At 42.6% G+C, this 21,713-nt stretch overlaps 1 protein-coding gene across 1 annotated transcript in view; it reads left to right on the forward strand.

Annotated features, from left to right (window-relative positions):
• KIAA1958 (KIAA1958 ortholog) overlaps positions 1-21,289 on the forward strand; it is a 112,380-nt gene extending 91,091 nt beyond the window's left edge. The window contains exons 6-7 of the mRNA XM_074953527.1: positions 14,234-14,406; positions 16,437-21,289. Of these exons, the coding sequence (XP_074809628.1) occupies positions 14,234-14,406; positions 16,437-17,249 (986 nt within the window). The 3' untranslated portion in view covers positions 17,250-21,289. The remainder of the gene's footprint in view (positions 1-14,233; positions 14,407-16,436) is intronic.
• Positions 21,290-21,713: the final 424 nt, after the last annotated feature.

Consider the following 21,713-nt stretch of genomic DNA (forward strand, 5'->3'; position numbering starts at 1 on the left):
GCCAGTCCCACAGGTCACCTTTTCTACTGCCACTCATGCACATTGGGTGCTGTGTACACTCAGCTGAAATACAAAGTACATAATTGTCAAGCCTGGCTACCAGCTCTCCTTTTTGGTTCTCAGTGGGCACTGACAAGCCCAAATTTAGTCTTTGGGTTTCTGACATGCTAGTTTGAGAGCTTAGGTGTGGAACTGGCTGCCCTCACTTGGGCACCCAAGTGTGTGATTTGGGCCCTACACTTCCAAAGATAAGGACCTATTCTCTTTGTCCTCTAGGACTTTGCACAGAACTCACATTGAAACGAGGGTGAATCTCATACATAGAACAAAGAGTCATTATGGCTTTTAGAAATACAATCCATATTGTCTTTTACTGTAGGTTTAAAAATTAAATAAATACGGCATTTTATCTTATTCTTGATATTTCAGGACATTTATTCAGTCTCCACCATCTACACTGCTGAAATCTGAGAATCCCTACATTTGGTAATAAAAACAGCAACAGAGACTAACACAGGATCTGGAATGTCCTGCAGAGAGATTCAGATCTTTAGCATGTGAGATAATAATGTTTCTGTTTTGGGGCTTAATTCTGCTCTCAGTTACTGTCATGGAACCCTACTGGCAGGGCCTGCTCCAGGCACCAGCTTTCCAAGCAGGTGCTTGGGGCGGCATTCAGAATGGGGCAGCAGTCCGTGTCCCACGGCCGCAATTTGGCGGCAGCTCCACCGCTCTTCCGGGGGCGGCGGCAATTCGGTGGCGACTGCTTGGGGCGGCAAAATTGGTAGAGCCGCCCCTGCTACTGGGATAACTTCAGTGGCATTGCACCACTGTAGACTAGAGCAGAATCTGGCTTTCTGATAGAACCCAATTCAACAAGGAATTTACATAAGCAGTGGGACTTAAGCACGTGCCTTATGCCCTGATCCAGCAAAGCTGCTATGCATGTACTTTAAGCATGTGAATAGATACTGACTTCACTGAGATGACCCATATGTTTAAAGCTAAGCACATGCCTAAGTGCTTTGCTGGATCAGTACCTTTGTATCTATATTATTTCTTGTCTTGGTGAACAATACCCGTGCAATGTAGCGTTCGGGAGCTGTCATAATCTACCCGGTCATGGCAAGGTAAAAGAGAAAGAGATTGGATTACTAAGAAGAATGTAAGTGAAATGTTGATGAAGATAATTGAATGGCACAGAGAAAGAGAGGGAGTTTTGCAAACACAATACAACTCTGTCTTTTTTCTAAAGAATGCAAACATAATCTTGGTCTTTGACCAGCCTTTTAATGTCCTGTTTTGTTTTACACGGGAATTAAAAAATATTTTCCATTTGTTTTAATTATCTACTCACTTTAACTTTGACCTTTGAAAAGTGTTTTGCTATGACATCCATTGGTCTCATGGTGAGCAGTGCTAGGACAACAGCAGCAAAAATAAATCTTTTAATTTATTTTACCTACTATGTTTAATCCCTTTAATCTGTTAATAATTTGTGTTTTCTTCCTTTTTGCAAAACAGCAGTTTTAGCACTGTTAAGCATGATTTTCGGGGACATATGTTGTTTCACTATAACAAAATTTTCACTGAACAATTTTCCTAAGTGATCAATCCATTTTCAGTATGAAATCTTACTCTAAAACCAACTTTATCTTACTGACTTTTTCTAACTGTGCCCTCATTATAGTTAAAACTCAACTTTTTAACAGCATTTTTTAAAAGGTAGATTTTGTTATTTTTCTTTTGTTTTATAAACAGTGTTTGTTAAAAAAGATTACTGTCTTGCCAAAAAAAGATGATGATTTCTATGCATTGGGTGATTCAGTGATGTTGAGATTTTGCATGTCTTGTAGGTGCTCTTACATATGTACATTTGTGATATCTGTAGAAATGTTAACCATGTCAATCAATGGCTATTAGCCAGGATGGGCAGGGATGCAAAACCATGCTCTGAAGTGTCCCTAGCCTGTGTTTGCCAGAAGCTGGGAATGGGTGACGGGGGATGGATCACTTGATGATAACCTGTTCTGTTCATTCCCTCTGGGGAACCTGGCACTGGCCACTGTCAGAAGACAGGATACTGGGCTAGATGGACCTTTGGTCTGACCCAGTGTGGCCGTTCTTATGTTCTTATGTATTGCTGCTATAACCACTTATTGTAGTTAACTGAAAAATCTGTACTAAGAGGCTGTGCCAGTTAATAGTTTTATGTATGACATGATAAACTGTGTACTCTGCTGTTTGTTTAATGTTGTGAGCCAGTATTTAGTGCCTTCTGTAGAAGGAAACAATATGTTGTGGTAGACAGGAGGTGCCAAATTTACAATATCCTGTTCCCCACAAGTGACCACACACCAGGCTAAAAAAAATCATCTCCAGCTTTTAAAAAAAAAAAATTCTAAAAGTGACTGGAAAATGTCATGGATTTTTTCTTGTTTATTAATGTATTATTTACTAAATCAGATACATGTGAAGACGCAGAGTGATTGGTAAGAAGGAACATGTTGCTGGACAGCATTTTTTTATTTTATTTTTTTAATGTTTGGTCTGCATGTGTTGCAGAATAACGGGAGAAGAGTTTGATATCTGAAATGGTGATTTTAGTATTAAATCAAATCATTAGGAAAACCTTTTAAATTCGTAATGGAACAGTCTTAAAAACTGTATTGACCTGAAACTGAAGTGATACAGGAATTATGCGTTCCGGTGTTGGCTTTCCAAGTGGTCCTGATTCTGATCTCCCTTGCACCCAGTGTAACTGAGGAGTAACTCCTCCAAGCTCTATTGAAATCAATGGAATTACGCTGCTGTAAAACTACTGTGAGATTAGAGTCAAGCCCAATAGTTTTGGCCTCCCTCTTTTCAGGTATCTTCATGCCAGACCCGTTGTATCATAATTCTGACATTTCATTTTCAAAAAGTCACTTTTCTCCTCTCACTGAAGAAGCTGAAAATATGAATGTAAAAAACAAAGTAGATGAATTCATCTTGATTTTGATCTGAGTTTTAACAGGGTGAAATCTGTAGATTCCTTTTTTAAGTGGAAAACCAAATAACATGAGTTTACTGGAAGGGTTTAGGATGGAGAGGGATGATCTACTGAAAAACTTGGGAAGACTTTTGAAACCAAAATACCAAGTTGCCAGAAAAGCAATATTACTTGAAAAATATCAGTGATTAAAATTCATCCCTTGACTAACTGTATTAAAGTCAAGTCTATACCCCAGGAATGAATTTGACCTCAAAAAATCTTAAAAGCACTTGTAATTGCAACCTTCCTCCAAAAAGACTGCTAAGCCAAGATTTTCAAAAGTGACTAGTGGGTGCATCACTTTTCGGGTGTCCAACTTGTGACCCCTTAAAAGACCTGATTTTCTGAAGGTGGGTGCTCAGCACTTTCTGAAAATCATGGCTCTATGTCTCCCAAAAATCAAGGCAAGCAAAATCACTAGTCACTTCTGAAAATATTATCCACATTTAAATGTATAAAGTCTAGTTATGACTATTTGGTGTGTTCCAGCCTCCTACATAGTGCTTTTCAGCAGTTGACCTCAAAGCACTTCACAAGCTTTTTAATATATTACTCCTTACAACACCCCTGGGAGGTAGGGGAGTGCTATTATCCCCATTTTACAGATGGGGAACTGAGGTTCAGAGTGGCTAAGTGATTTTCCCAAGATCACAGAGGAAGTCTGTGGCGGAGAAGGGAATTGAATCTGTGTCCCCCATGTCCGAGGCTAACGCCATAACCCTTTCCAGAGATCTTGGGCCTGATTCTCAGCTGGTGTAAATTGGTGTAGCTTCATTGTCTTCAGTTTGGCTCCTTTGTTGCTGAGATGACTCCATTTTTAACATTTGCTACTTTTAAAGTCAACTTTGACCAACTGCAAGTTGATTCTCCACGGCTTTGTCTGTCTGGTAGCCATTGACACATGAACAAAACGCATGTAAAATGCCACCACTGGCATGAGTGCAGAATTCTGATTTGGGAGAGTTTACACCCACTCGGTACAGATGTTAAATGGCTACCCGAAGTGTGAAGCGGTGGAGGACCACGCCCTTCATCTGTGCTCCTATGCCAGTCACTGCCGTATCCTGCTCTTGAGTCTGTCACGCATCAGAGTCACTGCTTCAGAGGGTTAATGGCTGCACAGCATTTATTCAGCATTTTTCTATCCAACACACCAGTTTGCCAAAAATTACACTGGGTCCCTCCAGTACAAAAGCTGTTTTTTCATGGCTCCCATGCCTTTGTCGCTCATGGCGGAAGCTGGATGTGTTCTTGCCAAACTAGATCGCCGTAGTGATTGACGTTATTTCGTTAGTGCACTGCAATCTGGAAAGGTGATCATAACTCTACCGGCATAAACCTGGGACAAGGAAATGGACTGCTGCCCTCCGAGTGTAAAAGGCTCTGCTGGTACATGTTCGTCTCCTACCACTGCTTATGGAGCCCCCAGCTCTGGGAAAGCTACTCATTTGGTTGTGCTAATACTGTGGTGGACTGAATACTGCTTTCCACTTGCTTGAGTCCTTCTACTCACTTACTCAGTTATGAATTATGCATCCTTGGGGTCGCCTCTTTTACAATCACTGACGTGTCTGGGGAAACCTTATATAAGTTTAACCACATTACAGGAAAAGGTACTTTTAGAAAATATTTTAATGTTCTGGGCTGGGATTCTGAAAGGCGCCTAAGGGAGTTATATATCCAAATTCCACTGAAATTCAGATGCCTAATTCTCTTAGGCTCCTTTGAAAATCCCAGTCCTAAACGTAACCAGTTATTTTAAAACAAAGATCTCCGTATGAAAAAGTAATCTATTTTTAGTATTAAAATAGGGTTCTGTGTAAAAATGGCATCCTCTTCCTCAGCAAATCTGCTCCCTCTGTGTATTCTGAGTCTCATTTGTTTGTTTTAGTGGGGAAAAGGTAAGATTTCGATGTATTTTAATACTTCAGAACCAGTACATCTCTGGGAAAGTTATTTGGATTCTTTTCTAATTTGTGCATCATCAACAAAACTGTTAACTAAGATCCATTCAGCCCCAGTGCCTTCAAATTATGCCCTCAGTGGAGGAAATAAGATTGCACCAGTGTAACAGAGTGGGGAATATGAGGGAAATGAGGCTGAACAATGGTAACTGAAGACATAATCTTGGTCACTTGATCTTTGTTATTGGTGGTGGGTGAGTCATAAAGAACCCATCTTGGGACTCAGATCCTAGGCTAAGATTGCCACTTGTTATCTTTGCACATTTGATTTGGACTCAGCAAAGAGCCATAAGTGTGGAACCCCACAATGCCATTTCTACCAAGTAACTTTTTAGAGTAGAACTGCAGGAAGTGTTGGATCTTTGGCTGGTGTCAACCACTGAAATCAATGAAGTTACTGCTTTTTGCACCAGCTGAGGATCTGGCCCTTATGTACATTAGGTGTGATTAAAATAGTCTACTTTTCTATAAGGTCTATTTACCTCTCCACAAAGACAGATGCCACCTTTTGTTCTCATATGTCTGACCCTCAGACTTTAACTGGGATGGAATGAACACTTTATGCCATACATCTACTTCCCGGTAATTTATTTCAGAGCTCTCCTGGAACAGTGCTGCTGTTACACACTTTGCAAAAGAAACAGGGAAACACTGAATAGGTAAGGAGAAGAAAGTGAAAACAAGAATTTCATACAGTGGCTGTGTTCCTGCCTTTTCTCACCTCTCAGATCACTTTAAGTATTTAAAAAGAACAAGTTTAGTTGCTTATTAACTGGAGTAGATCATTAACTTTTGTCTTGCCATTGACTGATCTTCAGATTGCTAAGCGAGTCTGATGTTTTAGCATTTCAGCTCATTGTTTATTTCCCCCCATGAGTGCATTTTAAAAGTCTAGTTTTTCTGAACAACAGATTGATTTCATGGTATGTACAATGTTTGCTACTATTGTAGTGTGACTTTATTGTTTTTAAATATTTGTTTTGGTACAGCCTTAAACTTCCAGAACTAAGAAGAGCATTTCAAAATTAAGCAACCGATAACGTCATTGATGTCTGTGATAAGTGCATGCTTTATTCACAGTATTTTGTCTGTAATGGGGTATGGTGACCAATTCTCATTTATGTAATAAACTGTTTTCTGAAAAGGTGGCTACTTTCTTTAATCACATGAAACCAATGTACTTTAAAATTTGAAGCACATTATAGAAAAGAACCCAACCCACTCACAAGCCTTTCAGGTATGGATATCAACACAGCTGTGAAATTCTTGTGAGCCAGTAAAACATTCTGAGAAGATGCATGCAAACAAGCCCATGAAAAACTAGTTCCTGCCCAGCCTTGTATAAATTCATTGACTTCACCCAGGCCTCGATTCAGGAAAGCATTAGGCACGTACTTAAGTCCATCCTTATTCAGGAACACGCTTAAAAATGTGCTTTAGTTACAGTGACGTCAATGGGATTGAAACCCAGGCTTCAAGTGCCCTTCCTGAATAAGGACGTTTTCCCGAATCGGGGCCCGAGGTTGGATTCAGTGAAGATGGGGGGATATTTTGGCTCTAAGTGTCCCATTTTGCTTTTAGAATTTCCATAACTGGGACTGCCCGTCTCACAAGAGAGCAACGTTTTCAATTGAAATGGGGTTTTCCAAGCCCAAGGCAGTGTCTGTGTTTTGTCCAACTAGCCAGTGTGGTGACATGCTTTCCTAATGGCTAATCTCTGTGTGTGCGTGTATGTGTGAGAGCAATTTTAAAAGTTCTTTAGGTAGTCAACAGAAATTACTTAAGGAAGGGTTTTGACTTAAACCTACAATAGAAGTAGACTCAGATCCAAGGCTGTGAACCTGGGATGACAGTCTCTTCCCAAGCCTGAACTTTCACTGTTCTAGAATACGGTATTAATATGTAAGACAAATCTGAGTCACAAACTCTATTATTTTAACCATGCCAATAAAGCAAAATATCCCAAATTAAAAATCTGGCAGCTGTAAGAGAAGCCTCCAGAGCAGCTGCTTGTATGATGACAGCAGTGTGGAAGGAAGAGATTATCAGACAATCTCAAGTGCTTACGATAGGGGCATGACAAAAAAATAGACATAAAACAACCAATGATAACTGTTAACTAAGCAAAGGCAGCATGTTCCAGGTTTGCTTGGGGAGAACAGGGCAGGCAAATGTGAGATGATTAAGCGGGGGGCAGGGGAAGAGCTAGGAGTTGTTTTCTCCTTTTGTCTCAGCTTTGGATCTTCATAAATTGACAAACTCTGCTAAATGGGGAACCATGTCGCTGAGCAGTGGCAGTTTGTGGGGTCATTGTGATGCTCCTTTGTCCAAGCCCATGAAATCTCTTCTGAATGTCTGGTGATCTTGGGATGTATTGAAGAACTGATTTGAAGTTAGTTTTAATGCTGGTTAGCTTTAAAGCCTCTTCAGTGACTCCAGCAGTAGGCAGAAAGAGGGACCAGGACAATTTGTATCATATCTCCATACTCAGAACATCTCTGCTTCTGCAAACAGTGGAATGAGTGCAGGTTCCTTCCTGCCCCGTTATGCACTTGGCTGACCATCCCTGGGACAGGTCAGCATGAACTGCAGCCAGTGTACTTGGCCTTCTGGGACTTAGACATGCCATACAGCTGTGTAAATGCTGATCAGGACCGGGCCTTAAATGTTTGAGGAAGAAATATTGGCCAGAAACTGATCTTGTAAGCTTTGCTCTATCTTTCAGCTGTGCAACTAACACGTATCACTGTCATGCTTTTATTGAAATTTCATAATCCAGACATTGTTTACAAATGACATGTTAATTGACGTAGAAGTAGCTCAGGGATATTATGGCACGATGCCTATGCAGATGTATTTAAGAGACAAGAGTTCACATATTAGTGAGCTAGGGTTTGAAATTAGTTTATAATTTATTCCAAAAACAAGTGGAACTTGGCAGCTGTTCCTGGAAAGACGTGTGAGATATCTCTTTAGAATAAATCAGCATTTGTGTGTGTTATAACGCTAGCTTTTGGCAATGTGAGTCATCTTGCAGCAGTTTGGCAGAATATTTTGAAAAAAAATGAGAGAGAGCTATGAAGTTACCTCCTTTTTTATGTAAACATTCTCTGTTTGTAGATCCAAATCCTGGTAGGCACCTCATGGAAAATCTGCAGGTAGGAGTTGAAATGTGGAGCAGAAACTGACTGTCGCTATGCCTCAAAAACCTATGGAGAAACCACACCAAAGTCCCTTCGTGAGATGAGCAAAGACTCAAATAGTGGTAGCTCGAGGTTAGAATTGTAGATGGGGCATTGTAACTCACCTCAGCTCTACATGTTCGTTAAGAATACTTGTTTTGACCTAGACTTCTTGCTTTGTTTTCCATACAAAACAACTCATAAGACACATGGTATTGAGGAAGATTCAGTGTCACTCATTAGCATTTGGAAGGAGATTCCGGAACATAGGAAGCATGGAGCTCTCGTCTAAGAGCACTTTTGGAAGCATCTCTCAATGCTGGGTTGTGTTTGGGGAGTTGCATATGTCTGTTCTCCAGGAGAGAATAATGGAAAGGGCATCATTGTTTGTTCAGATAAGGTTGCCCTGGACAGTAATTTCAGATTACAGGATCAGCTACCACTCTTGCTCTGTGCACAGAGCTCCCTTTTATGTCAGGGACAGCAAGCACACTGATCAGTAAGTAGCTCATAGTATCTTGCAGGTCTCCTTTTGGAGGAAAACTACATTTTTAGGAAGTGGGAATGATGCTGAGATATTAAAATAAATCACATTTTCAGCCTCTCAATTTTGATGGTGTCTCATTAACCCTCCTTGCAAATTTCTATGTCCTTGCTCACCTTAAACACAAAAAATATAACCCCTGCCTCAAGGATAGTGCAGAGAGTATAGAGCTATCGGACCCATAGGGACACTTAAAGTTCTGGTATACGGTAAACACACTACAGCGCTTGTTGGACAGACTTGGAGCATGTACATATTTTTGACAGGGAGGAAATAATATCACTAGTTGTTTTTATCATTATCTTAATTGCAGAAGGCTAGTGAGCAGATTTTGCACCGGGTACATTTTCGCTATGATTTTGCAACATGCTTTAAAAAATATTGACATTGCGGGAGCACCTTAGAGAGTCAATCAAAAAGGGACCACTTTCAAATGAGTCTGCCGCTTGCCTCAGGCTCCACAGTGCTTTTGAAAATGGAACTTAGGCAAGCACCTCAGCGACTTGAAAATGTAACCCGAAAAGTCTAACTTAGAGCTGACATCCACACAATGAGTTGTGTCTAGATACTGTCGTGACTCCTATCCGTGCACAAAGCTATCCTTCATGTGCGCTACAATGTGTTCATACACAATTTTAAACAGTTAGAACTTGACTCTCTGTAGACTGATGACTAGGCGTGATATATTTTTGCAAGTGCATAAATACCCTGAAGTTAAGGGGATTTTGGGATGATAAAAGCAAGGGGGATTTGTCACACGCTACACAGACGAAAAATGCAAATGACTGTCTCCTGGCAGCCTTGGGCATCTCTGATTTAGGCCCGGTTCTAAAAAGCACTTAAGCACATGCTTAATTGTAATGGTTCATTGGGATTTAAGCATGTGCTTAAAATTAAAAACATGCTTAAGTGTCTTGGGGCTTGATCCAAAGCCATGGAAATCAATGGAAATCTTTCCATTGACTTTAATGGGCTTTGGATAGGCTCGTGATGAACAGGGATGGAACACTCACGTACTTAAAATGAAGTCCGTGTTTGAGTGTGGTGTTGGATCAAGGTCCTTGTCTTTTCCAATGCTGCCTTGCTGTGTTAGATAGTACTGATTGCTAGAATTAGTGGAGTAAACTGCTTTCTCCTGGAACACAGGAGATTAGAATGCAAATGTAGAATATATTTACAACAAAAACGATCTGTTCCCCAGATAACTGAATATTCGGTGGCTCCTGTTCCCATGTTTATCTGACACACTGATCCAGATGGCAACCTGCCTTCCTCGGTGCCATCTTATTACTTCAGTTTTGTTTTGTTAAAAACAATCTCTTTTTCTGTGTATACCTGAACTACCCACAGTGATGATGGTAACTATCAATTTGTGAATCAGCTAGTTCGGTTCTCAAGCTTTAATAACAACGTAAGCTGAGTTATATGGGATCTTCAATCGAAAGAAAAAGCCGGGGGAGAGCGGGGAGTTGTGTGTAGAATAAAAGTTATGAGGATTTTATTTGATATTAGTAACATCTTACAAGTATATTGAGTGTTTCGTCCGAAGTATTGCAAAACAGCTGTCTTTCTGTTATGAGCTTTTTCAGCGCCTAGCACAGTGGGGGCTGACTGGGGCTCTTAGTTGCTACCGCAATACAAATAAATAATAATAAAATATTAGAGACGAGCCTGAACCAAACCTCGATGTCTTGAACACCCTGGAACTTTGGAAAAGTGTGGGCCCAGTGCTTAACCACCTGTCAGATTATATCCTGTACCTCAGAGACGTCTGCCTTCTGCTGGGACTCAAGGAAGCTGCACCGGTGATGCTGTGTCTCAAAAATGTATTTCAATTGTAATTGTAATCTCAATTTTCAAATCTGTGCGTCTAAAGTTAGGCTCCTATGTGGATAATTTTAAAAGCACCTGCGGCTATTAGGAGCACAAGTCCCACTGACTTTAAGTGACAGTGGTGCTCCTAAATCCCTTGGGCACTTTTGAAACTCTTCCCCCTAAATCTCATATTTAGGCTAATAACAAGAAGTGGGCCTGGTTTTCCAAAGGACTGAGTGGTTGCTGCTCCCAGTGATAGCCCTTGGACCAGCTGGCAGTGTGACCGAATCCTAGAAATGTAGGACTGGCAGGCACCTTGAGGGGTTGTCAAGTCCAGCCGGAGGATGTCTTCACAGATGGCACTCTGGGAAAGCAGAGGGGGGCAGGTGGCTTGTACAGAAATTTGGCACAAAGTGGATACTGTTGATTAAGTGTGCTCAGCAATTGCCTCAGGCAAGCAGAAGGCATCAAATACAGGGAAAGGGCTTGCCTGAGGGTTGCCAGAAGAAGGGGGCACAAAGTACCGAGGGATCTTTGCCTACTGTAGTCACTGAAAGGTGAGCTAAAGCAATGGGGGACTCATCCAAGAGGACCCACTGGAAGAGTGCATCTGTGATGCCTGCAGTTCCCTTCCGTGCTTGACTCGAGACATGATCAATGCAGCTGAGGGGAGGGGCCACAAAGGGGCCTGGGGCTGCTCCGACAACTGTTCTAATTTGCATTGGCAGTGCAATGGGTGTGAGAGATGCCCCAGGCATGCTCTCCACACCAGCACTGGGATGGCATAGGAGCTGCTACTGTGGTTCTAGATGCTACTCAGTGATCCCCCTGCACTGGGAGGGGAGGCTCGAGGAGCTGGATCTCCTGACTGTAGGGAGCAGTGCAGAGCAGTGCCAGCATGCTGGGGCGTCAAGTCCTAGATCTGCACCCGTTAGAAACGAACCAGTGTGGACAGTATCAAGCCTTGCTTGGAGATGAGCCAATCATAGCAGTACTGGCAATGCTTGTGCTGCATTCGGAAGGCCTCGGTGTGTGAACGCCGAGGGTTTACAAGGCAAGCAGGTATCTCCTCAATGGGCAGTGGCCACAGCTTAGTTCAGTACTGCAGGCAGACTTTCAAAGAGAAGAGTGCTAGCCACCCATAACATTTCCTGCAGTAGCCTGGATTTTTTTCGCTATCTCCTATCCAGTTACTTACCAGGGCCAGCCCACCTCATCTTGTGATATCGTAACCCAGGGCGGCCAATGCTCCTGGCTATTGCCAGATGTTCTTCTGCAGGAATGTCACATGCAATAGTGAGCAAGTAACTAGGCAGCCAAACCTTGCAAAAATTTGATTGCAAACAGAGGAACATGGGAACCTCATGCCTTCTGAATTGTTTGACGTGAACATTTTTGCTGATAGTGAATCCTATGCTGCCTGAAAATTGCCTTTCCGATCAAAAGGAGAATAGCCAGCTGTTTTCAGAAGTCCTTTGTATGTTTATTTAATAGCTGTAGTATATAGAAAGAGGATAGCATCCCTTTAAATAGTTTGTAAGTCCTCTAGGGGCACTGACCATGCTCTCTGTGTTCTAGAAGCTGCTAGAAACCAAGCCGAGCAACAGCACGTATATGTAGGTAGGCCTTGTTTATAGTCAGTAAACACAGTTATTTGTTCCCGGGTGGTTCCGTCATATCTTGTGCAAGAGTAAAAGTCACAATATTCTTACCCATAAAAACCCTCCAAACGCTCACTGATTGTATAAAGGGTTTGAGGCTGGGTCGTCAATTTTTGAGATCTTTTTTTCTAAGGGTACGTCTACCTTGCAGTAAAAGACCTGCGGCGGTGAGTCTCAGAGCCCAACTGGTCAATTAACGTGGGTGCCAGGGCTAAAAATAGCAGTGTAGACATCTGGGCTCACGCTGGAGGCCTGGCGTGAAACCCCCTAACGGGGAGGGTCTCAACACAGCTCTTTTTAACCCTGTGAGCGCGAGTCAATTGATCCAGGCACTGAGACGCACTGGCACGGGTCTGTTATTGCAGTGCAGACATTCCCAAAGCAGCTACTGACACTGCATATTTTGCATTGCCTAACGACTGGGGCAAACCTTTGACTTGAATGGGAGCGGGGGTCAGCCAGCACTGGATGCTTTTGAAAATCCCATGCCAAGGGCATGAAGAGTGTTCTAAGGCCTAGCCTTGGTCCCAACAGTGTGCAAGCCAGATGCTTAGATGGAGCCTGTGGGTTGGAGGGGGCACCACACTTCTACCTCCCTGCATAAAGCTTACATGGCCCCCACCCCAACTACACACCATTCTCAGGAGCCGACTCACAGCGCAGTTACCATGTACAGTCATCAGGCACTGGGAAATGATGGCGGGGAGGCCCTGGGCATCCAGCATCCCTTTAGAGCCAGGATCCTTCCTGGCTGACTTATAGCTGGGGAGAAAATGCATGGGGCATTGTGGAAGCAGAGACGCGGGCTCTCAAGCTGCCCCATGACAACTGGAGGGGAAAGCCCCTTAGCGACACCCCCTCTCGCCCATATGACAATCTCATTGTCATTTAAAGAGGCTGGGAACCTTCTCCCCTCCTTCACTGCTGGGGATGTGCAGTGATTACCAGAACCCTAGAGCTGCAGTAACTTCTGCACCCTCTGTGGCGGCAGTGTTGGGGCCAGGGGAGCTGGGGAGGTATATCGGGCTGCTTCTGAGGGGAGCAGCCCTTTCCACGAGTTCTCACAATTCTGGAATGTGGCTCCCCTCCCCTTCATCTGCCACCCCGGCTGGCAGACCTGCCGAGCAGCCAACTGGGTGCACAGGTGACTCTAGCAGCCCGTTGGGGCTTATGTTGGCCTTGGCTGCTACATAAACTGGCTTTGGGCCCATAAAAAGTACACTTAAATATAGTGGATGTAATAAAATGATAGTGGTATCATAAAAATGTATTACTCTTTTCATAAGAGATAGTAAGGGCTTAAATACCGACAATAGGGTCCTTCATCAATCCGCTCCATTCAGTTCCCATCTGTGCTGCTGAGGAGAATTTAAGAAACGAGCACCGAGTGTCTTCCCTGTAATCCTGGCCTCACATCAGCTAACGCCATCTCTGACAGCTGCCTCTGTTGGCTCCACTACGTCTCTGGGCCTGATCCGGCACTGTTTGCACTGAGTGCAAAGAGGGTAGAAAGCCCCATGGTGGGAGGGAGTGGAGAATTCCGGCTGAGTAGCGTTTCACACCCAGTTTGCACAGGTATGCCTGACTGCTCAGTGCGCCAGGCAGTGGAGAATCAGGACCAATGTGCAATGGAGCATTTCTTTTTAACAGCTAAGACAGTTCATTAAGGCAAATCCTTGATGTTTCTTCCCACTGTTTTTTCCCCTCATTGCACCTGTCCCCCCACCCCCCGCGGCAGAAGGTTCTGCATCGCCCCATCTGTATCATTTACTATATTTAGCAAAACAAATTTAATTCTGGGGCAACCTCAAGATGACCCCATATTGATCCCATATTGGAAACACTATTCCACATTCTAGAGTTCCAATAAAAGTGCTTGAATAGCTTCATGGGACTTCGCCGTTTTCGTGACTTCATTTCTCAATATTTCTACTCGGGCCCATGTAGACAATTCCAAGTTGCTCTAAACCTGATTAACTAAAGAGTCCAACAAAGTTACGTTGTTTTGATCCCTACCTTTGTTTGTTTTCTAGCATACTCGACTAAGCTCAACAAATTTCCTGTCTTTAATTTCGAGGATGACCTAAAGTACCTGTGTATCAGTGCTGTAAGCCCAAACACTACAAAGGCTACTCTGTATGCTCTGAATGTGTGGAGATACTGGTGCATGACAAAAGGCCTTAAAGACTACATGGATATCACTAAGGTAAGCACTGTTAAATCACTGAGACCGTCCTCTGGTCAAGTCAAGCTGACCCACGAGTGGGAGAGACACGGCTGGGTAAAGGTGAGGATTTAAACCTTCTTTATGCTCCCATGATCCCAATATTAGCCAGGGACCAACCCAGTCCCCAGAATAAGTCTGTAGTCTTCTCTAATTTGCACCTTCTTGCCTCCTGCCCCGTGGGGCTGTTCCATCAGCCAGGGACAGCCTAGGTACAGGGGAGTTCTGGCCACACCCACATTTTGCCCAACCACGGCCCCTGCGCTGGCAGCCCAGAAATGGCAGGATATTCATGTCCTTGCCCAAAGAACACACTTTTTATCTAAGGGGCCTTATTTCTCTCTAGGGGTCAGGTACTAAAGCCCCAGTCCAGCAAGCACTTAAGCATGTGCTTAACTTTAAGTCTGTAGTTCTACTTAGATGTTTCAAGTTAAGCATGTACTCTGCTACAGTGGAGCCTAAGAATTTGTCTTGTCTGAAGTAATACAGGAAAAAAATAAAAATAACCCTGCAACAGTGATAAAAATCTACTCTATGACCAAAGCAGTAACAGGGACGTTAGATACCAGCACTCAGCACACAAGGGTGCAGAGTCGAGACATCCTTACAACTGATGCAATAGAGATCCTAGACGCTGTGTGCATCAGGAAGCCTGCTGGTTAAGGGAAGGGTTTCTTGTGTTAGTGAGATTAACGACAGTGCATGCTGGGCATCTAAGGAATGTCGGTCGAGTCCCAAGGATGTGATACAACATTAGAACACCAAGGACTGCTTGTCCCACTACGACCTGTAATGTCAGGAAATACTTTTGTTTTCAGTTTCGAAGGTGTCCATTTTAAGAAGGCTGTTGCCACTTGGACTTGCATCTGTTTGCATAATTTACAGATGTGTTTGTAATCCAGAAGCAGAAATGAGAGCGCCAAAATAAACCTATGCAGGTTAACAAAGTCTGATTGCAGGGCAAGTATGACATACAAATGGCCCAGATAAGTGCTTGTGATTACAGACAAAGGGTCCCTGAATGCTTTTTAATTCTCAGACTCTAGGAATCAAAGGCGATATTGTCCTCCATCCCTCCTGTTATCGCAAGCATCTCATTATGACCAGCTTAATGCTTTCCTTTAATTATGAGATTTATAGAGGCTGTAAGTATATCTCAGTGAAAAGGAGGAACGGAAAGTTTCCCTGGCTAGAGCTTAAAAGGGAAAAGTACAGAATATAAGGCATGCACTGTACTCCATGCATCAGACTATATTCATACTAGGTGAAATCCTGATTCCAGTGAAGTCAACGGCAAAACTCCCATTGACTTCAGTGGGGCCAGGATTTCACCCTCCATTTCTTAAAATGTGGGGGTTGGTGTTGTGGTGGAAAGGGCCCCACCCTAAGCATCAGAATGTGTCATCTCTCTCACCTTTCATTAATCCTGGTCCCCTAATACCAGTGGGGTCCTCGTCTCTGCAAAGCAGTGTCCTAGCAGAGGAGTGCTCAACCCTTTTATTCCAGGCTGCCTTTTTTTCTCCATATAGCTATATTTCCCATTCCTGTCAGTACAGCAGCCATATACATTGCATTCTCTTTGTAGTTACACAAATATGCACCCTTCTTCCAAACCTGCAAGGTTACTACATTCTTTTTGGGAAGACGGGAGCATGTTGCATCTTGCACCTTTCCTCCGTGCAGAGCGTGAAAAGATCTGGAACTTGGGTCTTCCCACTTAGTAGCATCTTTCACCATCCACAAGCAGGCTGACCTATGACAGCGATAGAATAGAAATGGACCCGAGCCACAGCCCTGGATCTGAAAAGTGCTACATTTTGGAGAAATTTGAAACCGAAGTTCACTGCTGCTCAATATCTGTCATGGGACAGACCTAAGCCCTAGATGTGAACATCACTGCAGTTTGGGAAAATTTGGACCTAAATCCAAACTTGTCAGTGCAGGCTTGTCACTAATAAAGAATTTTATCCCTGCATGTAGTAACACTGACATTTGCATTTCTCTTGTTCCAGATTCCAGCCTCAAAGCTGAATGAACTCCTTGAGGACTTCTACATTACGGTGAAGAAAACGGATGGTTCGGACTTCCTAGCCACGTCCTTGCATGCTATCCGCCGAGGCCTGGACCGGATTCTGAAGAACGCTGGGGTGGGATTTTCCATCACCAGCAGCACCTTCACATCCTCCACCAAAAAGTTGAAGGAGAAACTCCGGGTGCTCAGCAAGGCTGGGATGTCTGGTGCTCGCTCTCGAAACATTGTCTATTTTTCTCTGTCTGATGAAGAAGAGATGTGGAAAACAGGATGCTTGGGTGACGAGAGTCCGGTAGCCCTACTGTCCACAGTGGTGAAATATAACAGCCAGTACCTGAACATGAGGACTTTGCAGGAGCATGCAGACTTAATGTACGGGGACATTGAATTACTCAAAGATTCACAAAACAGGCCCTTTTTTGCCCGAACGGACAGCGTGAAACGAGAACACAGGGTGAGCTCTAACAAAGTGTGTTATGGCCAGATATACCATGAGCACTCCAAAGGACACAAGCTGTGTCCCTACTGCCTCCTTTATAAGTACATGTACATCCACCGGCCCCCAACCCAGATGGAAGCAAAGTCTCCTTTCTATCTGACTGCACGGAAGGAGATTAGCGGCATGGGAAATGTGTGGTACGAGGAACAAAGAATGGGTCTCCGCTCCCTGAGGGGAGTCGTCCCAAAGCTGGCTAAAAAAGTCAAACTTGACCACTGTGAAAACTTCACTTTTGTTTCATTCACTCAGGCTTCCAGAAAGTTTGGCTCTCTTAACTCCTATCAACAAGTCTGACATCCATGTTCTAACACCATCCATGTGTTCAGTCAGTCGTACACGAAGGGGGCATTGAACTAAAGGAGCTTATTTCAGTAGCCAGACCTCTATAGACAAGCAGAAAGATGATGGCCTGCTGATGACTCGCTTTGATCCTTATCGAAGCAGCTGCTACTGAGAAAAATTGAGCTCTTTTCCAAATGTGTGTTAATTATATTCTATTATTGAGACAATATATTGCTGCATATACAAGAATGCTACAGGAGTGAGGAAATCAGTTAATTACAGTGCCTTTTAGCACAGGTTTTTCTCAACAACTACTACATTAAACTGGTCCAGACATAAAATTCCCAGTAGGTCAGTAGCTTTAATACATTGTGAAGAAAGTAAGTTGCTATTAAATAATAATTTAAAAAGTGGAAAGAGTGAGAAATTAAATGTTTCCTGGGGAAAAATTGCACTTGACACTTTTCTGTTTCGTTGATGGATAATCTACTTTTGAAAAGCAAGCAGCATCACTTGATGGAAGATCCTGCAGCTTTCTTCTGCTACAATGTTTGGAAAGCATGAACTTGGGTTATGGAAGCTCTCTGTAGTGGTTGTCACCTGCTTTCCATTGTCCATTGCTTTCCATTCCATTGGGGCAATTTTATGAAACCAGATTCATGTACACACATGTTTTTAAGAACTATATTTCCTACGCAATGGATGACCTGTGCTATCATGGATTTTTCTCCTTAACAAGTATGGCTTGGATTAAGGGAGCTATTATCAAAGACTGGTAACTCTTGAAGCAGAAGTGCCTATGTTTTCTTTCATAGTTATCATACAAAGGTTATTTTCTTGTGAACCATTATTAGATTTTTCCCATCTGGGCGGTATATAATGAATATAGATATTTTTCCAATATACAATAATTTACACTGGATCTATAGATACTACTAAAGGTAATTCCTGGATTTACCAAACAAACAAACAAACATGGTTACAGCATCCTCGAGGGACAGCTTTTTGAATCATTAATTTATAAAAGTTAAGTCCAAATATTTCAAAAAGGCCAACTAGTGATTTTGGGTGCCCTGCTTTTGAGACACCCTAAAGGGACCTGATTTCAGCATTGTCTGAAAGTCAGATCTCTTTACAATGTCACAAGTTTGGCACCCAAACACTGAAGCTCTCAAAATCACTAGTCACTTTTGTAAAATCTTGGTCTGCACTCTTAGGGTTCAATCCAGTGCCATTCAAGTCAATGGGAAGACCCCTATTGACTGAAATGGGAGGTGCATCGGGCCCTTAAGTCACAAGAAGATGTGTCATAGAAGACCTTGCACCTATTTTAGGGAAGTAGGAGTTTTACCATGCGTGGCTCATTGTTCTAGTACAAATGACCAGGCTGTCATCTTCCAATGTATCACGAAGCTGTGACATCATTATGGAATCTGGGGACACATCAAGCAATCATTTGTATACCAAGGTTGTTTTACACCTTTAAATCATAGCTCAAGACCCATAGTTATGTGAATACAGATATATAGAAATAAAATCAGGCTTTATTTTTTGGACGCTTCATGCACACGTTGCTCGTATACTTCTAGCAAGAACTCGATTTCTAGTATCTATTTATTATCCATGAGTTCTAAAATATAGTTTTACTTCTGTCTTTTAAATGTGTGTGCACAGCATTAAATGTTAGTTTAGTTTTAAGAAAGTCATTCACTGGACCGGGAAAGACAGAGCAGCATTAGCAAGGGAAATATCCACCATAAGCTACCAACTAGACCCTTGTGCAGGCTGTGTCGCTTATTTTCCTCCTTCTGTTTGTTTCCTTACTAAGGACCTGATCCTGTGGGGTCTGAGTACCCTCCACTCCCCTTTGACGGCAGGGCGAATTGACGATGCTCATGCGTATATATGATCAGACTCCGCCCTAGTAAATGTAGTGTGAAAGCTGTGGGGTTAGGAACTTTGGTTAAGCTGTATTTCTTTCGGAGAACTGTACAATGTAGCTTGATGTATATTTCTGATATTGTTGGTGCTGATGTCTGAAAGAAAACATACATTTCTCTGTACACTTTACCTCTTCTTGGTTTACATCATTTTCCTTTATTTGACTGACTCTGGTAAAGGGAATATCCTGAAACAATGTTTTGTCAGTTCTCTGAGGTTGATCTTCATGTAGGAGACTGGCAGGTAGGAGATTGTATGTGCGGTGCACTGTAGCATCACAAAGGCATTCCAGCAAATAACTGGACATTACTGACAGAAAAGCAAAAGCTCTATTTACATAGTATGGTTAGTTTTCCTTTTAAAGAGATTATTTATTTCGGCTCTCACCTCTGCCTTGCACCTTTGTGCAGTCATTTGCACCTCTGCAAAGTCAGTGCAAAATGCTGACAGATTAGTAGCAGTTGTTGGTTAGTAGTATACCTCTGCCCAGGTATAAATGGCAGCCCAAGCGGCAGGGCTGTGAAGAATTTAGTCTTGGACGTGTCAATTTTAATGACAAAAATTTCCAAACCCAGATGCATAAAGTCAGGCTTTTAAATCCACAGTTGGCACCTAAATATGTGGCCTAATCTTCAGAGATCCTGAACTTCGGCAGCTCCCTTGGGACTTGATGTTGCTCAGCAATTTCCAGGATCAGGCATTGGGAGAGGGCATCCCTATTAAAAGTATTAGGGGAGAGATTTCCAAATGCACAAAGGGGCACTAGGCATGAAGCTAAATGTGACTGCTTATAGCAGAATTTGGCTAAAATTTCGTTAATTCCCTTCTGAACTCTATTTGGACAGAACAATTGCATTTCATTATTGTGTTCCAGAACTCTCTCTACAAGGAGAAACTAATTCACAAGTATTATCTGATAAAATACTATACAGTGAAGAAAAATCCTACTTCTTTGCTTTAAGAAGTGATTAGTGCAAATAAGATTTTTTTTTTTAGTACTAGTATAGATTCCCTCCCACGCCCCCAAATTTTTTTCATGGTATTAATAGCCATAATTTGAATTAAATGGTGCCCCGCTGTCCTAACATGTGAATCTATATTATCCAAGGAAAGCATTTATCCTATTCCTGATCTGCTAGCAGTGAAGATGAGCTTTCCATGTTTTGCAAACATTTGTATTATCTGCATTTGAAAAGCAAATAGAGCACCGAAGGGCAGCAGATGCCAGACAAGCTCAGACAGGCATAGAATCAGACAGCTTGTTATCCTGCATTTGGCCTATCAATCTGATACCTGATACTTCACAGGATACCCATAATGCACCCTGTGTACCACAAAGCTTTTTCTAGGGATTGGGTGAGAAGACGCTACCCTATGAGCTGAAAAAAATAACACCTAATGCTTTTGTGAAGGAAAGTCTGTCTTGATCCTGTTTAACAATGTCTTTTTTTTAAACTGTTCTTAAGTTTGATAATTTGGTGGCTCTGTTCTGATTTATAATCAGTGTTTGCTCTGAAATAAAAGCAATATTCATCTTTGCAAAATGTGAGATGGGACTAAATATTTCAGAATCTAATTTTTTTTTGAAGTAGAGAACAACATTTGATCGTTTAATGATCAGTTTTTTAAAAAATTATTTGTTTATTCCCTAAACTTTCTCTGTGGTACAGTCAGTAAAAGATCTTCATTTTGTCTTTTAACTTTTAGAATTAATGATACTGGAGCCATTGTTACTTATCTGAGTAAACTGGATTTTTAAAAGCATCAAAGATAGGCTCAGGTTATTGTTTTTGCATTATACTGGTATCTAGAGGCCTCATCTGAGATCAGGGCCACATTGTGCTGGGCAGCACCCATACACAATCCATGTTGCAAATGGCTTACAATTGAAATAGACAAGAAATGAGAAGTTAAAAAGGCACAAAGATCTGAACAGACTTCCCCAGGGTCACACAGCAGGTTGGGGGGAATAGCATCCAGGTCTCCTGAATCCAAGTCTACTGCCCTATCCCCTGGGCTATGCAATCAATCTTGCATTCACCAAGTTACACTTCTGAACAGAACTTCACTGGGAGTCCTCTGAGTGTAGCAGGAAGGCAGCATCATAGAGTATCAGGGTTGGAAGGGACCTCAGGAGGTCATCTAGTCCAAGCCCCTACTCAAAGCAGGGCCAATCCCCAATTTTTGCTCCCGATCCCTAAATGGCCCCCTCAAGGATTGAACTCACAACCCTGGGTTTAGCAGGCGAATGCACAAACTACTGAGCTATCCCTCCCCCCATCATTTTAGACCATAAGCATTAATGAACTGGAAAGCACTGGGATGTTACCAGAGGAGATTGCATCTGTTTATTTAACTGTGTGGCCGAGCTATGGTGACAAGCTGCATTTGTGCATCATCTGTTTGGGAGTTTTGCCAGAGCAAGGACTGCAGAGCAGGCCATGAGGGGAATTACTGCCCAAAAGCCCCATTATTTTGAGATGGTGGCGCTGGTCCTGAGCTGCTGCTGAGGAGCGCTTGGTGCAACTGGAGTGG

This window comes from Natator depressus, chromosome 5, assembly GCF_965152275.1.
Source record: "Natator depressus isolate rNatDep1 chromosome 5, rNatDep2.hap1, whole genome shotgun sequence".
NCBI lineage: Eukaryota > Metazoa > Chordata > Testudines > Cheloniidae > Natator > Natator depressus.